The sequence below is a fragment of the Falco cherrug genome, chromosome 6, assembly GCF_023634085.1.
Source record: "Falco cherrug isolate bFalChe1 chromosome 6, bFalChe1.pri, whole genome shotgun sequence".
Lineage (NCBI taxonomy): Eukaryota > Metazoa > Chordata > Aves > Falconiformes > Falconidae > Falco > Falco cherrug.
The window spans coordinates 13,565,180-13,585,244 of NC_073702.1; the positions used below are offsets into that span (position 1 = coordinate 13,565,180).

The following is a 20,065-nucleotide window of genomic DNA, read 5'->3' on the forward strand; positions in this document are numbered from 1 at the left end:
TTTTCTTTAGACTGCTCTTTTTGCACACTAATCCTGTTGTTCTTTTCTAAGCTTTGCTGAAAAATGACCATGGGATTTTACTAAATTATTATAGACCCCTACATTATGTATGGTTTGAGCTACTCCCTCTTACATGCTTTGTCACACTGAATTTAATTTGTCAGTGGATACCCTCTTCTTTTCATTTTGCTATAACCCCTGGAGACCTTCAGTTTTTCATGTCTTTGACTAGACTAAATAACTTTGTGTTATCTGCATATTTTAAAACATTACTGGTCACTTGAACAACAGTATTCATAAATTAACATTATTAACAATTAATCATTAACAAAAAGTGGCTTTTATCGTGCTGAAAATTCTGTTTATTTTCTGCCAGTTCCAAATAACATCCATGAAAACACACTGCAATTCAAACAATTTGATGTTCTCATTGATATCTTTTAAAAGCTTGATTTTTGGCAAGAAAGACTTCTTTAAGCATTTTTTTTCACAGCTGCTCTTAAGGAAATTTATTTGATAAGAGGGAAAATTTTCCTTTAAAGAGAATTTTAATCTGCCATTAAAATATGTATCTCCTGATACTGCTCTCTATTTCCAGTTCCACATTGCACCTATACCTTTAAAGACAGTTATGCTTATGGTACTCCAGTCTTCCAGTCTAGCAATTTTTTTTTAATTAAAGGATGAATATTTCTTGATAGCAGTTCAGCCACCTTTTAGTACATTTCTTCAGAACTGTTAATGGCTTACTGCGATAGACTCCCAAATCAGCCAAAGCTCTGAGGTAGATCTGTGTAGACCTTCAGCTCTCCTCAAAAGTTCAAAAGGCTGTGAAAAGCCAAGATCAATTCTTTGATCAAAATCAGGAACTCATCTTTTAAAACAGAGAAAAGTGAAAGCAAGTAGTTAACACAGAATGGTTATATGGTTTAAAAGCTTTTCTCCCACTGCATGTTTTATCCTTGCAGGTGGGTCTCTGCTTTCAGCTAGTTCAGGGACTCCGAGTGGTAGTAAAAGCTCCTGTTTTTTCACACTATCCTTTTCCTGTGCCTGCTCAGCTGGTCCTAAGGAGGAGGAGGAAGAAGAAGAGAAGCAGCAGGATGAGGAAGGAGGCTTCCACCTCCTATCAGAAGCTCTTATTTTAGCTAATCATTTCTTAAAGGAATATAATATAAAACTGAGAGCACACACATGAAACAAATACCATCTGTCCCAGCCATGCATGATGAAAGCAAATTATTACTTTTACATTGGTCAAGTTTTTCATAGCATATTCCCTACCCTTGAGAGAAGAGCTAAAAGGAGATGGGCCTTGCTTTAATAGAAATGCATTTGATTTGACTGAGCTGCCTAAACAAACACCAAAACACAGATACTGGATCTGGATTTGGAACCAGTCTCTGATGTTTTGTTCAGAAGCAATAAAGAATTTGAGTTAAACGCCACCGCACTGAAAAGTTTTATGGTTGTATGGCAACTGTCCTTATGGACCTTCTTAGCTACTTTCAAATGTATAATAATGTGGCTTGGTATAGCCCACCATATAGTTAAAGTAACTTTAATTGCTTCCCATGTGTCATGAGCTGAGAATGTGCAATGGACAGTCATAGCAGTGTGGCTGTTGTGTAGTAACTTGTTAAATCACAATTACTTGCTTCTGTGTCTTGAAAGAATGAGAAAATAAAATTCCATCTGCGAAGGATCTCAGGAGATTAGCATAACTGTCAAACACAATTAGATGTTCAAATTGTATATGGACCACTATAGTGCCATTCAATTAGAAATGAGCTTGTAAACTGAAATTTGTAGAAGGAAAGCAAGCACTCTGCAATACTGTGAAATTTGCTACAGAAAAGGGTTTTTTTTCTGACAAGAAGCTGCAGTTCATCTTTAGTACTGAATCCTTTTTCTCATATATCTGAAAACAGGTGATTCTAAAATGAAAATACATCAAAAGGCATTTCAAGTATCTGAAGATGCTGAGGGAATATTTTATAGTTAAAAACCTATGGAATAACTATTGGATAGTTGTGCTTAAAGATGAATATATAAAAGTTGGACCTCCTTTCTGCATATATCTGCCTCCTGCATGGAATTCATTTCATGACTTAAATGACAAGATTATTATTACCACTTATAAACAGGCCCTTACACATTTTGAAACTCTTTTTGGAACAGTAGAATTAATGCTAAGACAAGACAACAATAACTGTATAGTTAATTCCTCTCACTTGAGATCAACATAAATGTTCCCTAAATTCCAAGTACATCAACCCTCTAAGGATAACTCACCAAAACAGAATTGTTGCAGAGCCTTCCTTGTTTGTGAAAATAAGAAATTAGTCCTTGCTGATTACAACCTCAAGTCCCCATTTCACCATGTCACCTGAGCTCAAATATTCTGGTCAATAAGTGACCCTGTACTTTTTTGATGGTTGACCAAGAAAAGAGAGGACAAACTCATGCCAGTATGTCAAGGCACAGAGCTAGGTAGTCAGAATAAATACATTTTACTTTTCTCATTTTGTTTCTATTCCTTTGACGGTTATACTGTTAAGAACAGACCTACTCCTGAGCACATAAAAATATCTTCCATGTGGGAAGAGAAAGATAATCAAAAGAAAGTCTGTTAAGATTATGCAGTTATCTAGGCTAGCCAGTGCACAGCACGTTTTCTGATTCAATTGGAAAGTTGTTGCTGTTTCCCAGTTGAAGACATGAATATGTAAACACACAGATTATTTGAACGCATCTTCTTAAAACATTTTGCAGTGGGGTTTTTTTGCACGTTTTTAGAGGACAAACAGATCAGAATGCAGTACAACATGCCAAGCAGCACAGGCTCTGCTCTTTAAATAAATTCATCTTTTTATTTTGTCATAAAAATGTCAAGGAACAAGCATTTTAAGAAAGATACTTTTCTTTATAAATTTTTGCAGGGTCTAGCATAATGAAGGACTGACAACTGGAAGAAGCTTTAAGTGGTACTACAGTGCAAACAGTAAACAACAGAAATAATAAATCACTGGTTAAAAGCTAAAGTTCCCCATACTGCCTACTGAAATGTTTAAAAAAATCTTAAGACTGCCAGTGTTCTTTTTGGTGATTTTTTTGACATATCTCCAATACAAGGCTGTGCCTTACAGGGGCTAGTGTTCACAGTCCTGTCAATCTGGATATGAACTGGACAACAATAATAAATATTTATTATTGCACAGCAAGTTACATTTTCAATAGGGACATTGCAATAATTTCCCTGCTTTATTCTCCCTCTAATTTATAAATGGCCATATCTTCTAAGGAGTTCTAATGACTTGCTGAAGAACTGACTGACATATAGATGCTGGAAGACGCTAACTGAAGATCTGAAAGAATGTATTGACAACAGAAGTTTTGCTATCAGACAAACATATATTTTGAATTTGTTCATTACATACAACTACCTAACACTTTCCTGGCATTATAAAAGTTTCGCTATAGAAAGTAAATTGATACTTTCTATATCAGGAAGGAAGATACTAAGCAAAGACTAAATACTTAGAAAAGAGCTTTTCAAACTCCTGTTTATGGTTGAATTGTTAATAAAATGATGGGGTATTGCAGAAGCATTTACCAGGAAGTGGAATTCAATTGCTAAGCATCTTCATATTTGATGTTTGTTATTATTTGATTATATTGCCTGGCAACTCTCCAGTGCTGAAAACAAAGTTTGAAAAATAAATCTGAATAAAATTTTGAAGCTGTCACACATAGCAAAAACTAATGTAAGAATCCATAGGCTTAAATTATTTGGCAACTAATAGATTTTTTTTTTTAATTACTGCTTATCTGTCTATGCTGATTATTATCACATCATAGCATGTGCAAAGACTGTTCTTTGGGAGAACAGAATATTAAAAGAGACACTGTCAACAAATTTAACATTTCTCAAGCTACTAAGGATATATTAATTTCTTAATTAGCATGATTTTCTAAATTACCATTTGAAAAAACTTATATCATGGAAATGCTATAATATATACCTACAGTTCATAGTATTCTGGTAAGTATTTTCTGAATTTTATTTAGAGTCTGAAACTGCATTTAGATCTTAAGATATGATTATAAAGAAGTCCCACGTGTAAGGCATACCAAGTGTGTTAAACCAGAGAGGAGATAATCAAGCAACAGAGACAATCTGGAGGAGGAGGAGCAGCCCAATCTGGATCTTGATAGAAGCAGCAACTCTATAGTATATACTTGCAATTTCTGATTTTCAATAGGTCATAAATTTGATAGAAGAAATTCCTATTTCTTACCTACATTTCCAGTCATTAGGTATGAATTCTGAAAGTCCATCATTCCCATTCCAACAATGTGTATAAAATCTTCAATCACCTGCATTAACTCCACTGAGCCCGGATAGATCTAACAAAGGAAGGTCAGACATGCCATTAACTATAATATCAAAATCTACTATGATCCCAAAACCATAAAAAAATTGTTACATTCAACAAATAATGATGCATCATTAAAAAAAAAAAAAAAGAAAAATAAGGATCAAAACGGTTATTAAAAAGCTTTAAAACTTTGCTTGTATCATATACATTAAAAATAATTTTTAGTTTTCATGGCCTGTTATGAACAGGACAATTTTCAGTAATAGAGTACTTTGCAATAGAAAAAGAATAGATGACCTGTTAAGGTGTTTTTTAGTTTGTATCAGTGAGATCTCCAAATTTCACTTTATGAGCAACATTCAATTCATTCTTTCCACTACCGGGTCTAAAGACTCTAAAACATGTCTATAGAGACTATAAATTCCAGCTTGCTGTGCTCCATCTTCATCATGCTTTATCTGTCTAGATCCATAGCTTCTCAGCTCAGGACAGAGAATTTCACAATGTGCTTTGTCTTCTACATGGATCTTTTTTATAAAAGGTAGGGCAGCAATACCATTTTTATGAAGATTTTGTTGTGACATTTATGATCTTAAAAGGTTGCAAACACTGCTTCAGGTGAAGGAGACAACTTCCATTTTACTAATGATGAGTTACTGAGGTACTAAGTCTGGGTTTTGCATCCATCTCATTCATAACACACATACTCACAGATTATGTACTAATAAATTTCAGTGAAAATATTTTTTCACCCTAGTTCTTGCACATAAAATTTTATAGTAATAGCTTCAGCAGAACTGTCGAACAGTCAGTGTTATAGAGGTACTCTTCATTTTTATAAATCTGAAGTACTGATTAATCAATAGGATGCAAACAGATGGTGATGAAGAACATGCAGAATAGCTCCTGTGTTTTGAAACACCAGTATAAACTTGTGTGTTGTGGACTTGGTTTCCTGCGTGCAGTGCTTTACATCAGCTCTTAACAAAAGGCAAGTATTAAAGTGAGCGCAGTTTATCTGAATGCTATATAACCTGTAATTAATGGTATAAACTGCTGGAATTTAGTCTAGAAAAAAGATGTGCTGAGGCATTACAGCTGTATACTTGATAGAAAGTCAGAAACTTGCTGACAGTGAGTAAGATTCTCTTTCCAGCAAAGAATCCAGAAAACCGGCTAACAGATCTATATTAACAGTTGCTGCAGAGTTCAAGAAAACCATGACAGCTGGCAAAAAATGTTGGTTAGGCTGCCCCTTGGTTTGCAATGTTTCATTACAAAAAAAATCGTCAGCTGAGGGGCTGAACTGGAAACAGTCACCTTTTACTTTTTTTTTAATGAGTCAGTAGTGTTTGCACAAGATTGTATTTGCAGCACATAATGACTTGCACACATTCTTTTCAAGTTTGATTCCTACCTTGATTTTGACATAAAAACTAAAAAAGTATTTGCACAGGATGCAGTAATTTCAAATAATATTTTTTCTGTTTTAAAATCCAATTATATTTAAACATAACTTTTCAGTCTTTTTATCCAAAATATGATAGAAAGGAGTATTTTGTATAGGAAAGTGCTTTTTTTATTTTCAATAGTGAAAGAAAAGAACCTTTGGAGTTCAGATCACCCCTCCTAGCCAGTATGAAGAATGACTTGCTTCAATAGTTTCTTGGAGAATGGTCATGTAACTGCCTAAGAGCAGTAACATGACCAGCGGTATGGTCTCTTCAGGTGTCATAACTCAGTAGTCAAAGATTTAGTGAATTCCCTAGCTTTGTCACCAGGCAGCTATTGCCCCGCTACTCCTGCATTCAGCTCATCTTGGTGCTTGCTTGTGTTCCTGCCTGCCCACCAGTGCTGTACTCAGGTCTGCAAGACAATGAATTACCAGGTAGAAAGAAGGAGCTACAGAAGAGTAGAAATAACTTGTCTCCTCTCCCTTTTTCAACACCACTTCTTTTACCAGCAGCAATGAGGGTACTATATATTTGTTGTTCCCTCTTTCACATCTACGTTTTCATCATTTCCTCTTAGGCGTTGTCATCCCCTGATCTTCATAGGACAGATGGTGAACATGGCATGGGTAAGGTAGAAGGTAGAAGGCAGGGTGGAGGTAGAAGAAGACAAGGCTGATAACATAAGGAGTGGTATCCTGTCAGTTCATTAGTTGGGCTAAAATAGTTGTTTAATATTGGTTCAAATAATGTTGGTGCTGTTTATAGAAACTGCCCACATGCATGTGATTTTGCTGCTGCCATCCACCACCACTAAGGGAAATGACATTGTCTATTTTTGTAGCTGGCTGTTACACAGAGCAACAGAAAAACAGTGAAAGAAAAATATGATTCCTGGCTAAATTACAATGGGTCAGCTGCAGCAAGTTATGTCTACTGCAAGGTTTGTATTGGTAGTGAAAAGTTCTAATCTTCCCTTTCTTAGTCTTAAAGATGAGCTTACAAAAATGAAGTTAAATAGCTTCGAAGACCTTTAAACACCTGGTGATTTATTAAGAACTACATTAAAAGTAAACAAATTTCAAGTATCTATATAACACAGCGGCAATGACCATACAAGAGCAGACCAAAGATCTATGTAAGCTGTCTTCTTGCCTTTGATAGCGGCAAATAGCAGATGTTGAAGGAAGAGTATAAAGGGGCATGCACACAGTGATACTTCTTTTGGAATTTTTGCCCAGCCTTTAGCACTTTTTTTGCCAAAGGACTTCCCTAAGCAAAAATGGGGTCTTTCATTTAACAGTCCGGTATTGACTTTTCTTTCATTAATTTGTCTATTTACTTTTTTGACTTGTGTACATTCAGCAGCAAGAAATTCTGCAACCTGACCTTCTGTAGAGGAAGTATCTCCTTGTATCCATTCTGAATCTGCCACTATATGAGGTCCTTTAGTTATTTTACAAGAATAGATAGTGAATAGATTCATCATTCCTGCATGACACTCTCCAATCCACTCCTGATTTTAAAATCTATTGCACATAACTGCAGTTGACACTTTTTCATACTGAAATAACTTGCTTTTTTTAATCGTTCTTCAGATAGAAATATTTTCCTGCCTTTGACTACCTCCATATTTTTTTCTCTGTACATAATTATCTGTTCATCCTCATTCTCACTGATATTTGTATCTGAATAAATTTGATAGTTCTATGGTCATGTTCATGAACAAAAATATTAACATTGGCCTATAATGTTCTCGGTATAAACATGTAGGAAATACTTATACCAAAGAAAAAAATAGTTTTAATTTGAATTTTAAATTCTTTTATTATAAATTTATTGGGCTTTTAGACTTTACTGTTTTATAAAGTGCTATCATCATATCTAATTTATGCCAGAAATTTGTCAGTCTTAATGATCACAAATGTTCTCCTAAATGCAATCTTTTAAAAAAGGTTTACTGTTTAAATTTCTGTAAGTTGTTTGGTGGTGTCATATGAGTTCTTTAGGTGAGTTCTGATGTCTTCTAACAAAAGCACCATTGCACCTAACCTTTATTAGCATTTTTAAGCTTTTGTATGTAGTTCATTAAAACATCAAAAGCAAAGACAGAATGAATAATCCCATGGAAAGCAATGAAAATCTGTTCATCAAGAGAATTGCCTTATATTCTTCATAGAATTTTAATCTAAAGAATTCACCAGTGGGTCCTGAAATTACTCCTTTTTGAAAAGGATCAGTTATTTCCAAAACATTGTCTCACTTAGGATTTCCTTTCACCCAGCAGGGTATATGTCTAACCTGATTTTTAAAACCATACAGTCCACTTTGTCATGACTTACTGAAATAACGCGTGGTTTCTGATGCAGTGAATGTCATAATACAAATAGTTTCCAGTTTTTTAAATTGGTGAGTTACAGAATGCAAATCTTACCTGTTGTGCATCTTCCCATTTCTCCTTGTTTTCTTCATCTAAGAGGTTACTAATGATTTGAAAGAAGTTCTGAAAAATCAGTTAAAGACAAATTAAAATTATTTTCAATAGCATAAACTGTTATATCCTTAACTTGATATTAAGAAAGTTTTTCCTTTATTACAGATGCAGTTCTGCAGTCTATTTTCTTGCAGTTGAAGAGATGAGGTAACAAAATAATATATTAGACTGGTAAAAGAACACATATATTTTATGGTTAGTTGTTAATTTCTGGCTATATAATCAGATTCCATACTACTACTTTGTATAAAACAAGAATCGCTCTAAAGTTGCCAAACTTCTAAATGTGACGGTGTTCTATTTTCAAGTTGCTCTCATTCCAGAAACCAGACAATTATCTATTTTACTAATAACCAAAGTACACTAAGAAAACATCAGACTCATGATCACTAGTGTCTATTCAAAACATGAAAATGATGTTTAATGATCATAAATAGGAAATACAAGTGTATTTCATTGGTAAATGCTGTGTGAAACCAGGTGCATCTTATTTTTAAACATTACATTTGCCTCTGTCCTTTTAGTAATGTCAAGAGAAACTGAATAATTAATTTATGTTTCATTGACCTAAAACTGTTAATTTATTTATCTTATTTTCCTATTCATTTAACTATAAGGGAAAAAAAGCAAGCAAAAGCCAGGGTGTTTAGCTTTTAAATCACACATTTTAAAAATCACTTTATTCCAAGTGCTTGTGGAGAACTCTCCTTTCTAATTTTGTCTGCTCTATCTACCAATTTGTATTCTCAACTTCGTCTTTAATTAGTGCAGTCTGTTCTCAGGTCTGTATCACTTTTTGTGCAGAATGTCAATTTTTTCTACAGCCTGCCAATTATATTTTATCTGTTCCTTCATAAAAAATAGATGTAGTTTCCACTGACCTTAGCTGAAGAGTGCAATTAAGATACTTGCAACTTCTAAAAAATCTCTAAGTGGAATATCAACCATAGGAACCTATCAAAACTTGAATTAATGGTCATTCCCTCACATGCACTTACATTTTAGCCATTTTGGGGAGCTAAATAGGGCTTAAATAAGGTTTAAGTACAAAGTAACTTTAACTCACTGTTAATGAAAGTACAAAGCATTCAAATCCATGGCAAGAAGCAGAAATGAAAGCAGAAATAACTTCCACTCTTAGTGTATTATGGATTCAGTGGTTGTGCTTTAAATGACATTAATTTCAAAATATGAGATGTCACAGACAGTTTAGGTGTCTCACAACCATGTAAGTAAATCATTGTAGGATACAAAATCGAATAAAATTTGTGTAAGCTGTTTTTACATGAAAACTATTTTTACATAAAAATGTTTTTATCTGTTTATTCTGGTAACACTAACTACTTGACAAATGAGAGGATCATCTTTGCCTCATATTAGGAAGTTACTTACATTAACCATAAAATTTACACAGATAAAAATTACTTTAACTTGGCAAACTTAATATAGAGGTGTCTGACACTTAGGTGAACTTGGGCAAAATCGTACATTAATGAGAGTACAATTCTTCTCTCACTGAAGTCAGTAGCAAAATATCTATAAGCTTCAGTTAATGCAAAACTTCATGAAACGAAAGGAAACGGCTCAGCAAGCTCCTGTGAAAATGACAAGTATACATTTGGACAGGATGATGGGGATTAAAGACAGGACATAAAAGAAAAATGTTCTCATGGTTTGATCCAATTTGCAGTGATACAGAAGGGAAATTTCCCATCAAGCTGAACATAAAAAGAGGAAAATGTAGCTACATATTGCTTATATACTAAGAATAAATTTAATCTCTTTCAGGTATTCAGTAGCAAAATAAAACATAATGAAAAGTTACAGTTAGTATTCATTACAAAGGATTTGTCAGTTTAACCAGGTTGGAAAATCATAATTGCATAAATGCAACTTCAACTAGGAAATACGTACTGCTTTATTGGTCCCTCAAGTAAAATATACTATACTGACCAAAGAAGTTTCATGGCAGTATAACCACATCTACTCTAGGCCATTATGATTTTGGCAAAGAGTTCTACTAGGCAGAGGCAGCCTTTGGGGGTATTTGCCTGAGGAAAACACTTTTTAAAACATGATAGTTCTGCACTCTTCCAGTGTAATACTGTGTAGAAGCAGTGGACAGAAATTTTAGCTAACTCGAACTTGTTAGGGTGCCACCAGCAGTCTAACTGCAGCAGCATGGAGCTCAGTGTGGGACAATTTATCATACTAAGGAGCTGGTTCAAAGCTGGTTTTGCACTACATTGCAGCCACCAATTCCTCTGCAGAAACAGTCTAAGCCTTAATTACAAAAGTATCCATGTCCGTGTAATGAGATCTATCTGAGACTAGCCTAGATTGCCTGAAAAACACTCAGGAGTTATAAATGTTTCTTGCAGATGACAAATTACATGGTTTTGCTAGTAATGTTATGTGTTCATCATATTTAATTTTTATTTTGGTTATGTGAAAGCACTAAAATCACCAATAACTAACAGAAATATATGTGACAAGTTTATAAACAATCCTAGACTCAAGCACAAACAAAAGATGAGCAGTACTGTTTTAATACATACTTTGTATTTGCCAATAAACCATACATGATGTATATAAACCAAGTGACAAGAATATCTTCCTTCTTGAGATCTTTTTTTTTTTTTTCTCTGTTTCTATCCCTGGTTGATGTCATATTTATGGTAGAAGTGGAGGCTGAGATGTATGAAGACTTTTCAGTCAGCAATACCAGTGGTTTGTGAATTAAACAGATAAACGATTAAATGGCTTTGCTGCTTCCATAATGAACAGATATTTTGCACTCCAATAAATGTGTCAGGGGAATAGGGATTAAAAAGTCTTTCATCTACTTTGACTATTCTCTTGTTCATTGCATTCATGCTGCAAGAAACAACACTGCCCTTTAGTAAAATGATTGACAGATACGAAGGCTAAATTTTAGAAGCATTATGGATGTGATTTGGTGGTATTACTGCAGTAAACACTGGACCTCCCTGTAGAATCAAGCTCCTTCCTTTCATAGTGGGGTTTACGTATTACTGAACTGGCCACTGTAGAAAATGTGACAGCCACAGCCAAATTTTGAAGTCCTTTATTTTTGTCCAGGCTTTTGCCAGTTACAGTCAGGAATGGACAATTATGTTTTCCTAATTTAATTTCCTTCCTTTCAATCTTTTTCTTTTGTGATACAATGGCTGCAGTTCTCTGTTCCAGTTCAAATTCTTTGACCCTCTCTGCAGGCATAAAGCTGTCGTAAATCCTTTTATACAGCTAGAGAAGAATTTCTCCCTAGGACGAATTAATGGATAGCCTTAAGTCACCTCCACTTTTGGACTTCAGCATAGGGAGGGTGTGTGTGTGTAAGGCGGAAGGTGGAGGGGGGAAAGCATTGGGCAATCCTGTTAATCCCTGACTGACAGCAATGGTCCCTGTGGCTAATATAAATGGGATTATACTGCTCTAACTTCTGTGGGGAGAAACCTTGTTTCCTGTTGGTTGCTGGATCAGGGGACTGTATATTTTGCCATCCTGTCCTGAAAGTTAGTTCTTTTCCTGCCATCCTGTCCTTAGAAGGTAGCTCAAGAACTCTTAGACCACTTCTGGAAAGTGTTTCAAAATGTTGCTTACATTATACCTATTTAAATTTTTAATAATTTTCCATGTAGAATCCTTTTTACACAAGTAATAGCACAGTGGTCATCTCATAGCCTCAGTATACCTACACAGTGTGTTTTAAAGTAATTTCAATATTAAGAGAAAGACATTTTATTGTAGAAGAATTGCATGACTCTTGTATTCTGCTATTTCTGCTACTGTACTGCTGTTTTCAGCCACTAACGCAGAATACTGTCCATGTTGTTTAACTGCCCCATACATCGTTATTTTTCTTCCTGACACTGTATAGCTATGTATACATAAATATTATTGCAATGAAGATTAAAATATTCAGAAAGAAAAACAGTCATATATATAATAAATAACTTGGCACTAGACATGCATGCTTTAAAAAATTTTGGTTTGCTCTTAGTATCTGTCTGCCTAAACAAAGTGGCATTTTCTATGCAGCACATCAGTCAGTGGCATCTTTGTTTTGCAGTAATTAGCCTGAAATTTTCAGTTAATCTCACTTTTCTGTTTGTTCTTTTTGCTATGGAGTCTCTGAAACACATGTTTTGCACTGGTAAAGATATAAGCCAGACATTACAGGCAGTTGAGGGACTATCGAGATAGATGGAATGTATAAGAAAAAAATATACCCACACAATATACACTTTTCTCAGTTTTAATGGAAGATGGAATGTTATTTTTGTATGGACCTTAAAAAATTATATTACCCATAATTCACGGGTAATTATTTCTGACATCATGTGAAATGATAAACTATGACTTTCAGGGATTTTAAGCCTCACTCATGCTTTTCTGATAATTTCTTTAAAACAATAACTCAACACTTAAGAAAGACTACTCTTTACCTAGTGAAAAAATTGAATAGAATTAGAACACCACACAGAGTTTCCTCAGAGAGAACAATTTCAGTATTTTTGTGCAAATTAGTTTCATTTTACCTCTTTGTCACTTTGATGATGGACTAGAAAGTATGAAAATGTGTGATAGAGAAAATAAAAATTAAATATAATCCTCCAGAGTATGGTAGCATATGACATATGTTTACATATGGGAAAATCATGGTTTCTCAGGAATTGACAGTAAAATTTAAATTGATGTTACTAAGCGAGGATTTCATTTTATATCAGCAGAAGTCAGTAACAGGAACATTGCTTAATATATCCTCTGTGCAAAACATATGCTTAATTCTGATTTAACTTACTTTTCTGAACACTGCATTGCCTTTTTAATTTTACCTTAGATTGCAATTTGGGTTTTTTCAGAATTTGTTTGTTTTGTTTGAATTTCAGTGCCTTTTTTTTTCCAGCTGGGATTTGAGAGCTCTTGGTATTTAGGCATCTAAAACCTAAAATATAGTTATTTCTTTGGTTTGAGAAATCCTTTATTTCCTTCACAATATGGCTTACCAATTTTTGCCTTTTCCCATTTCTTCACTTCAAAATGATTAGTCAAAAATTAATAAAATAGTACTAATCATTTTGCCAAGTTCTGCCAGAATACTATTAACAAATTGTGGAAACAGCTCTACATTGCTGAAGTGAACAGAACTTTTGGCACTGTCATTAGCAGGAAAAGAATCAAATTCTAATGTATGTAAATTGCAAATGACCTTATCTGCTAAGCTCATGAACAAAATCACTTGTGTCAAGCAGTTTCTCAAGGCTGGTTCTACCAAAGATTTCTATAGTTTGTGAACCATGAAAAAGTCACATTGGGCTATCAGATCACTGAGTACGTGAAAATATTTCAGAAGAAATTTTGTCTTTATTGTAGAAGTTATTTTTATCTGTACACAGAAAAACAAGAAACCTGAAAATATAATAGAAAGCTTTTGAAAACCTAACTCTGGAAAAATTGTCTTTTCCAAGATGCCTCCATTTATCTGCATACATTTATTCCAAAGTGTATTTATAATGTATGCTTACCTTTACACAAACAAATATGTACACATGACCTGCATTAATAACTTCATTAGTTATTTATGAATGATCATGAAACTTTTTCATAAATAATACATACATCTACCTTCTTACAATTCTTTTTCAGTAGATCTACAGTTTTTGAAAAGTGTCTAAAATTCTCAGATATAGATGGAACAAATATCCTCATCTAGAAGCCTTGAGAAATTTTTATTTGAATGAACATTACACAGTAAGTTGTGCAGCCCATTATATAGAACTAATTACCATGGGTTTCATTCTGAAAATATTTTAATTGGCCTCTTGCACGAGAAGAGTTAAACTAACACGTGAAGTAGAAAATTCATACCAAATGTACTATCCATCACTCCTGTGCACTTTTAATGAGCTTTATTTATTTGAACTGATGAAGAAGCAATGCCAGAATTACATAACTAAACACTGTGGATAGATTTTGAACTGAAATGAACTAGGGCAAACAACACTAGTGAATGGCTTAGTGCAATAAAAACAACTAAGACCAACACATCCCTATCAATCAAACCAAACGCTGAAAGAGAAAAATACTGAAATAAATGTTACAAAGAAAGAATTGCACATTTTTCACTTGCTGCGCTGTTTTGGATATTTGTCTCATTAAATGTATCTGAGCCTTTTCCTATTTTACAATTGTTTCATACTTTTATGTGAACAATGTTTATTTTTATTATTCAGAACGTTTAGTTATCTCAGTGGTTAAAGTGGGTGACATGCAGTATACTGACATAAATGCCCATCAATTGAAACATTACCCTTACAATGTTTCTCTTACCTGCACCCCATCAGATGCAGGGATATAACTTGCTCTTTTAAATGTGTCTGTAACATTTCTGAGTATTTCCACAGAAATCAGAAGGTCCCCTGCATAAAAATTTTTCCTCTGAGTTAAATCCAGTAGTGTCTTGGTTACTTGGGACATACCATCACCAGCCAACATCCTCTGTCCCTTGGCAAGGTGCTCTTTAATCTGTTTCAGAAAAACAAAATTAATATCAGAACCTACTCTACTGAGAAAAAGGTATGATAAATTCTAAACATAGCCAAAAATATTGAATATTAAAGCTTTTTATATTAAATATGAAAGCCATTATACAAAAGTTCTTCCTGTTAGGGAGAAGACAAAATAGTAGACTATGATGACAGCATTGTTATGTTTATCAGAGAATCATGGACTTCATACTGAAAGATTCTGAAGTTGTCATATTTCACCCCTTTGCTTCTCTTTGGACCAATAATTTCTCAGCATCCATGTTACCAAAGGAACTCCACGGGTTGGACTGCAGCTTTAATCTCTGCTATAATGGAGCAAGGAACTAGTTGTCCTCAGAGGAACAGCTGCACAACCACTGCTGCCACTCATTAAAAAACTCAGAGCTCTGAAAGGGGGAAATGGTAAGGAAGTCCTTACAATCTGGTTTACCATAGGAAAGTATACTCTTCATCTCTGCCAGCCCAGAACGGCTAGTTAATAGAAGAGTGATGGTAGTTAATACAAGTGGAAGCTGATTATGGTGCTCTCTTCTGTAGTACTAACAAAACAAAGACGTTAACTTGGAAAAATCCTGTTCTTTTTTTCAACAAATTCAAGTTAAATTGTGAATTGCTCCTGTGTATCAACCAAGAGAGCACACTTTAGCTGTAGCTCTCCCAGCAGATCTGTACAGTGATAAAGGTAATCCAAAATGTATATACTGGTAGAAGAGTCCTTAGAAGATGAACTTGTGGATCTGATTAATTCTTAAAGCTGACTCTGCATCCCAGGAAGATGCATAGTATAGCACAAATATGTCAAAAGGCCAGCCAAGGCTAAAAAAAGTGCATGGCTTAAACAACCTATTTTTAAATATGCATATGAATTTATGTATACAAACACAAGTTCTTCCAAATTGATGCTAATTTGAAGAAAAGATAAATGACCTGAGACAGATGTCACTCTAAGCAGGAGGGCTGAAGAGAAAATTCTGCACAGCTGGCAACCAAAATGCTGACACCATGTCTGTAAGTGTATCTCCAATTGCTTTACAACTTGGCCTTACTACTGACATAGAGAGGGAAGCATAACTAATGTAACATAATGTGATGAAGTAGAAGGAAGAGTGTAAAGATACTTTTTGTCACTTCCAGATCTCCCCAGCCACTTTGTGTGGATATATGGGGGTTGATTAAAAACAAACAAATAAAATGATAGAACATATAGTAAAAAGAGTAAATAAATTAAAGGGGTTCAAAATAACTTTTATGAAAGCAATTAAAAAAAAATCAACCATCCTCTGACATTAGTGATCTAAATAGGGTTATTTTCATGCTTCTGCACCACGTTTTGGTCACATTCTCAAGCAGTCATGGATTGAAACACAGCTGGGGCTGGTGAAAGTGGCTGCTTTGAGTTGTATCTATGGTCTTAAGTCATCTTATAGCAGCTGGGGATTGTTATGGACCACAACAGGCTTGTCCAAACCACTTAAGACTTGGAAGAAGACATGCCTGCTGCAGCATGGACAGTAAGTGAGGCTACTCTATACCATGAATACAGAGGTACAAGCACAATTATATGATCAAATATTTTCAACAAAAAATTTCAGTGAGGAGAACTGAGGCAGTTAATTGGAATTTTTTAACAAATACTTCAGCAGAAATATCTCCCTCAGTCTTTAGAGTACTGTAATAAGTATTTAGGCAAGAAGCTTGCTTCCAGAAATCCTTTTGCGCAGATTCTATTGATTTTAGAAGGAAGCTTTGAAAGTAATCTTGTAGGAAAATAACTGGAGAAAAAGGTGAGAATGGAAGAAAATTCATTTGACTAAATTCAGGGATCTGATACTATATACATAACATTATAAACTACTTTCTTGGGAGGAAACAAACAGCAATTTGATCTATGATTTTTTCCTGTGAAATGTTGCCATTTGCCTCATCCACTCTTGTGTCTGGATAGCAAATTAAAAGAGCCTCAGCTAGCACAGTAACACAGAGAAGCAGAGCTTTTGCTGAAACTCATCCACCTGTTCATTGACCCCTAGAGTGTATTTCCAGATCCTGAGGATTAACAATGTTCAGTGCATCTTCAGTCAAGCCCAAAAGACATACAACATAAAAGACAGTCCATAAAGCTGAGCTCCCAGATCTAACATGTGCCTCAGGATTTACCATGGGAAAGGCATCACACAACTTGAAGTAGAGCTTAAGATATAACAAAGATGTTCTTTTAATTCTAGTAAGACCAGCAAAGTGATCAGTCCTCATAAAAACTCTACTGTGCATTTATGCTTCTATAAAACACTGGTAGGAAAGCTGTCAAACTATTTAGCATGCTATTTTATATTGCATTGTTTTGCTTCCTTTTGCTTCATCTGTATGTTCACCTACCCATTTGTTTTTCCATGCTCCTGCTAGATTTAAATTCACATTTTAAAGATGGCAGGGGCCAATTTGTGGTTGGAGCCTTGGTCTCAGTGGCTTTTGTAATGCAAATAATAAATTAAAATTATACTAATTTTGACTGGTTTTTAGGCTTTTGAGCAAATAAAGTTCTGTTTTCAGTGAAAACTTTTACAGATCTCTAGCAACAGAAGCGGGAGCTGTAGTATACCCTTTAATGCTTCAGCAAGACATTTTGAACGCTTTTGTATGCAATGATAAAAAAGGTCTAGGAAGTACTCGCAATGCCACAGGACTAAATTGTTACACCTACTTCAGAAGTAGCCAGAGTTGTGGTGAAGGTGGTTTAAAACACCTCAGAATTATTGGCTTTTAGATTACAGCTCAATTTGGACATTTTTTTTTTTTCTTAAATAGCATACCCAGAAAGCTTAGCTTCCTAGCACAAGTACCCTTCCTCCTGTGGGCCCTACCACTCATACACAGCCTCACGGACACCTTTTCGTCATCCTCTCAAGCTCCAGCCCAGAAATTCCTTTCCCTGATCCTGAGCTACCCCTCCCAGTCCACACTGCCTTCAGTTAGACTGGCAGAATAGCCTTAGAAATAGCATAACAAAACAGAAGTTTGCAATGTATTTAGGTTAGGAAAGTGGGTGAAAATCAGAATTAATTAGTAGAAAGTTTCAACTACAGACTGGCAAGCAATGTGCAGCGCGGGGTAAGAATTAGCAGACTCTTTATTATCAGTGTATTACCTAATGTATTTTCTTGTAAGACAGCCTACAGCTCCTAAACACAACTTTAAAATCATAGCCCATTCAGTCTGATGTAAACTGGTGCAACACTATTAAAACCAGTAAAGATGTCCAGATTAATGTGAGCTGAACATAGCGGATTATTTGCACAGCTACCACAAGAATCTTTCAGTGTGAAAATATACAATATACTCATCAGTAGTTAGTTTATTGTCTTTCTCAACATACTGCTTATTTTCTATGCTGCGGTCACTGTGATATGCGTTCTCCAAGAAAGCTATTTTGGCCACCACTTTAGGTCCTTGTAGTTCTCTGTGAAGGTCATTTTTTAGTGGTCTTACAGGCAGGCTCATTAAAAATAAAGTTTATGAGCCGAGAGATAGTGAAATGAAGCAGCTGTTAAAGTGATACTTCAGTTGTCAGCCCAACCTCTAGCTGCCTGCAGTATATGGCTGCATACTTGAAAAATTACTGAAATGTTTAACTGGACTTTGACTCTGGGTCCAACTACCTTTGTCCCTCAATTTATCAGAAAGTATGATATAATAAAAATGCTTCTTTACAAAGTCAGAGCTCCTAGGTCTCCAACATTGGAGTATAAATTTATTACTGCACAATAATTATTGCAAACTTAGCAGCTAGACATGGTTTAAAAGGACAGAAAACAATGAACCCTCAAGAAACCTATAAAGGGTTGAAAAGAATGATTAATTTGAAGAGTAAGTATACCACCATCCTTTTTTCATTATTTTTTAAGATTATATTGGATTCATGGCCAGGTATTACTAATGATGCGATTAATACATTTTATGGTAGTGGGGACTGTAAGAACCTGAATTAGGAAGCCTTATATAGAAGTGAGGAAAGATAGTTTGAAATAAAAATACATCCTGAAATTGCTCATAATCTGGAAACCACTTTACTTTGCACCTCCAGAACCCAACACTAATATTTTGTAAAACTTTTTTCATAATGACCTTAGGATGCAGAACAGGAAGGAATATTCACATCACCTGAAATAGCCACCTGAATTACACAACTGTACCAGAAATCTAAAAGCTCTTGAGAGTGTTGATTCCCCTAAACAACAACCCTGAGCACCTGAAATCTTGAATTCTCTGAATCACATCACACGACCTCTGTGGCTCCTAGTCTTGAGGCTGGAATTAATACTACTACCCCACCCTCACCCCAAAATAAATATTAATTAATGATTTTGCATTACACTTACTTTTGTAGTTACCAGCATTGAGGTCCATGAAGGCTGGAACCAAAATGCTGAAGTCTGTGTGCTTAAAGTTAGGCACATAAATTAGAAAGGCAGAAAATATATTGTTGGCAGATGAAATATTCCCATAGGTATAATCCTGCACTGAACTAACTCATGCGGCACGTTGATATTTAAACTGTAATGTGATGTCATTGTGAGAAAGCCCTTCCTATCGGGTTTACGAAAAACATATTTACAGGGTGTTTTTTTCTGATTATCAACAGATAGTCCTTTAACTATTTTAGCACAAACTTGGGAAGTTTCATTTACTTCCCCTTAATACAATTAATTATTTACAATGTTTTTATTTTCAGGCTGTCTCAGTGTTCAAAAATATTATTTCATGCATCTTTTAAAAGAAACAGAGTAAGGTCTAAAGATGCTATAAAATAAAGGTCTAAACAGCTATACATGTTCAGATATGTGTTGAGTATTTATAACCTAATGTCATATAGGAGCCTTTTTCCTTTCCTATACATTCAACACTTTATGAAGGAGATTGCTAAAGCAACACAAAATAATTTTCCACTTTGTCATCAGTGAAATTAGTTAGTAGTCTCAATCTAGATTGTGATAAGACACTAATAGTAGAACACTTTCTGCAGACAGGAAGGCAGTCATATACTTCCTTTGTTTATAACAGAAAAGGGAGAAAGTAAGTCGTATCCATTGTGTCAAGGAAGATTAAGGATATATATTAAGGAAAACTTTTCAGCTGTAAAAGAAATTATGAGCCAGAGTTTACCTGAAGAGA

The 20,065-nt window shown here is 34.8% G+C and overlaps 1 protein-coding gene across 5 annotated transcripts in view; it reads right to left on the minus strand.

Annotated features, from left to right (window-relative positions):
• Window positions 1–20,065, minus strand: part of ADGRB3 (adhesion G protein-coupled receptor B3) — a 466,036-nt gene that overhangs the window by 223,232 nt on the left and 222,739 nt on the right. For all 5 annotated transcript variants that reach the window (XM_055714746.1, XM_055714747.1, XM_055714745.1 and 2 more), the window contains 3 exons: window positions 14,679–14,873; window positions 8,265–8,333; window positions 4,299–4,407 (listed from right to left, as the gene is read on the minus strand). In XM_055714746.1, coding sequence (XP_055570721.1) covers window positions 4,299–4,407; window positions 8,265–8,333; window positions 14,679–14,873 — 373 coding nt within the window. The remainder of the gene's footprint in view (window positions 1–4,298; window positions 4,408–8,264; window positions 8,334–14,678; window positions 14,874–20,065) is intronic.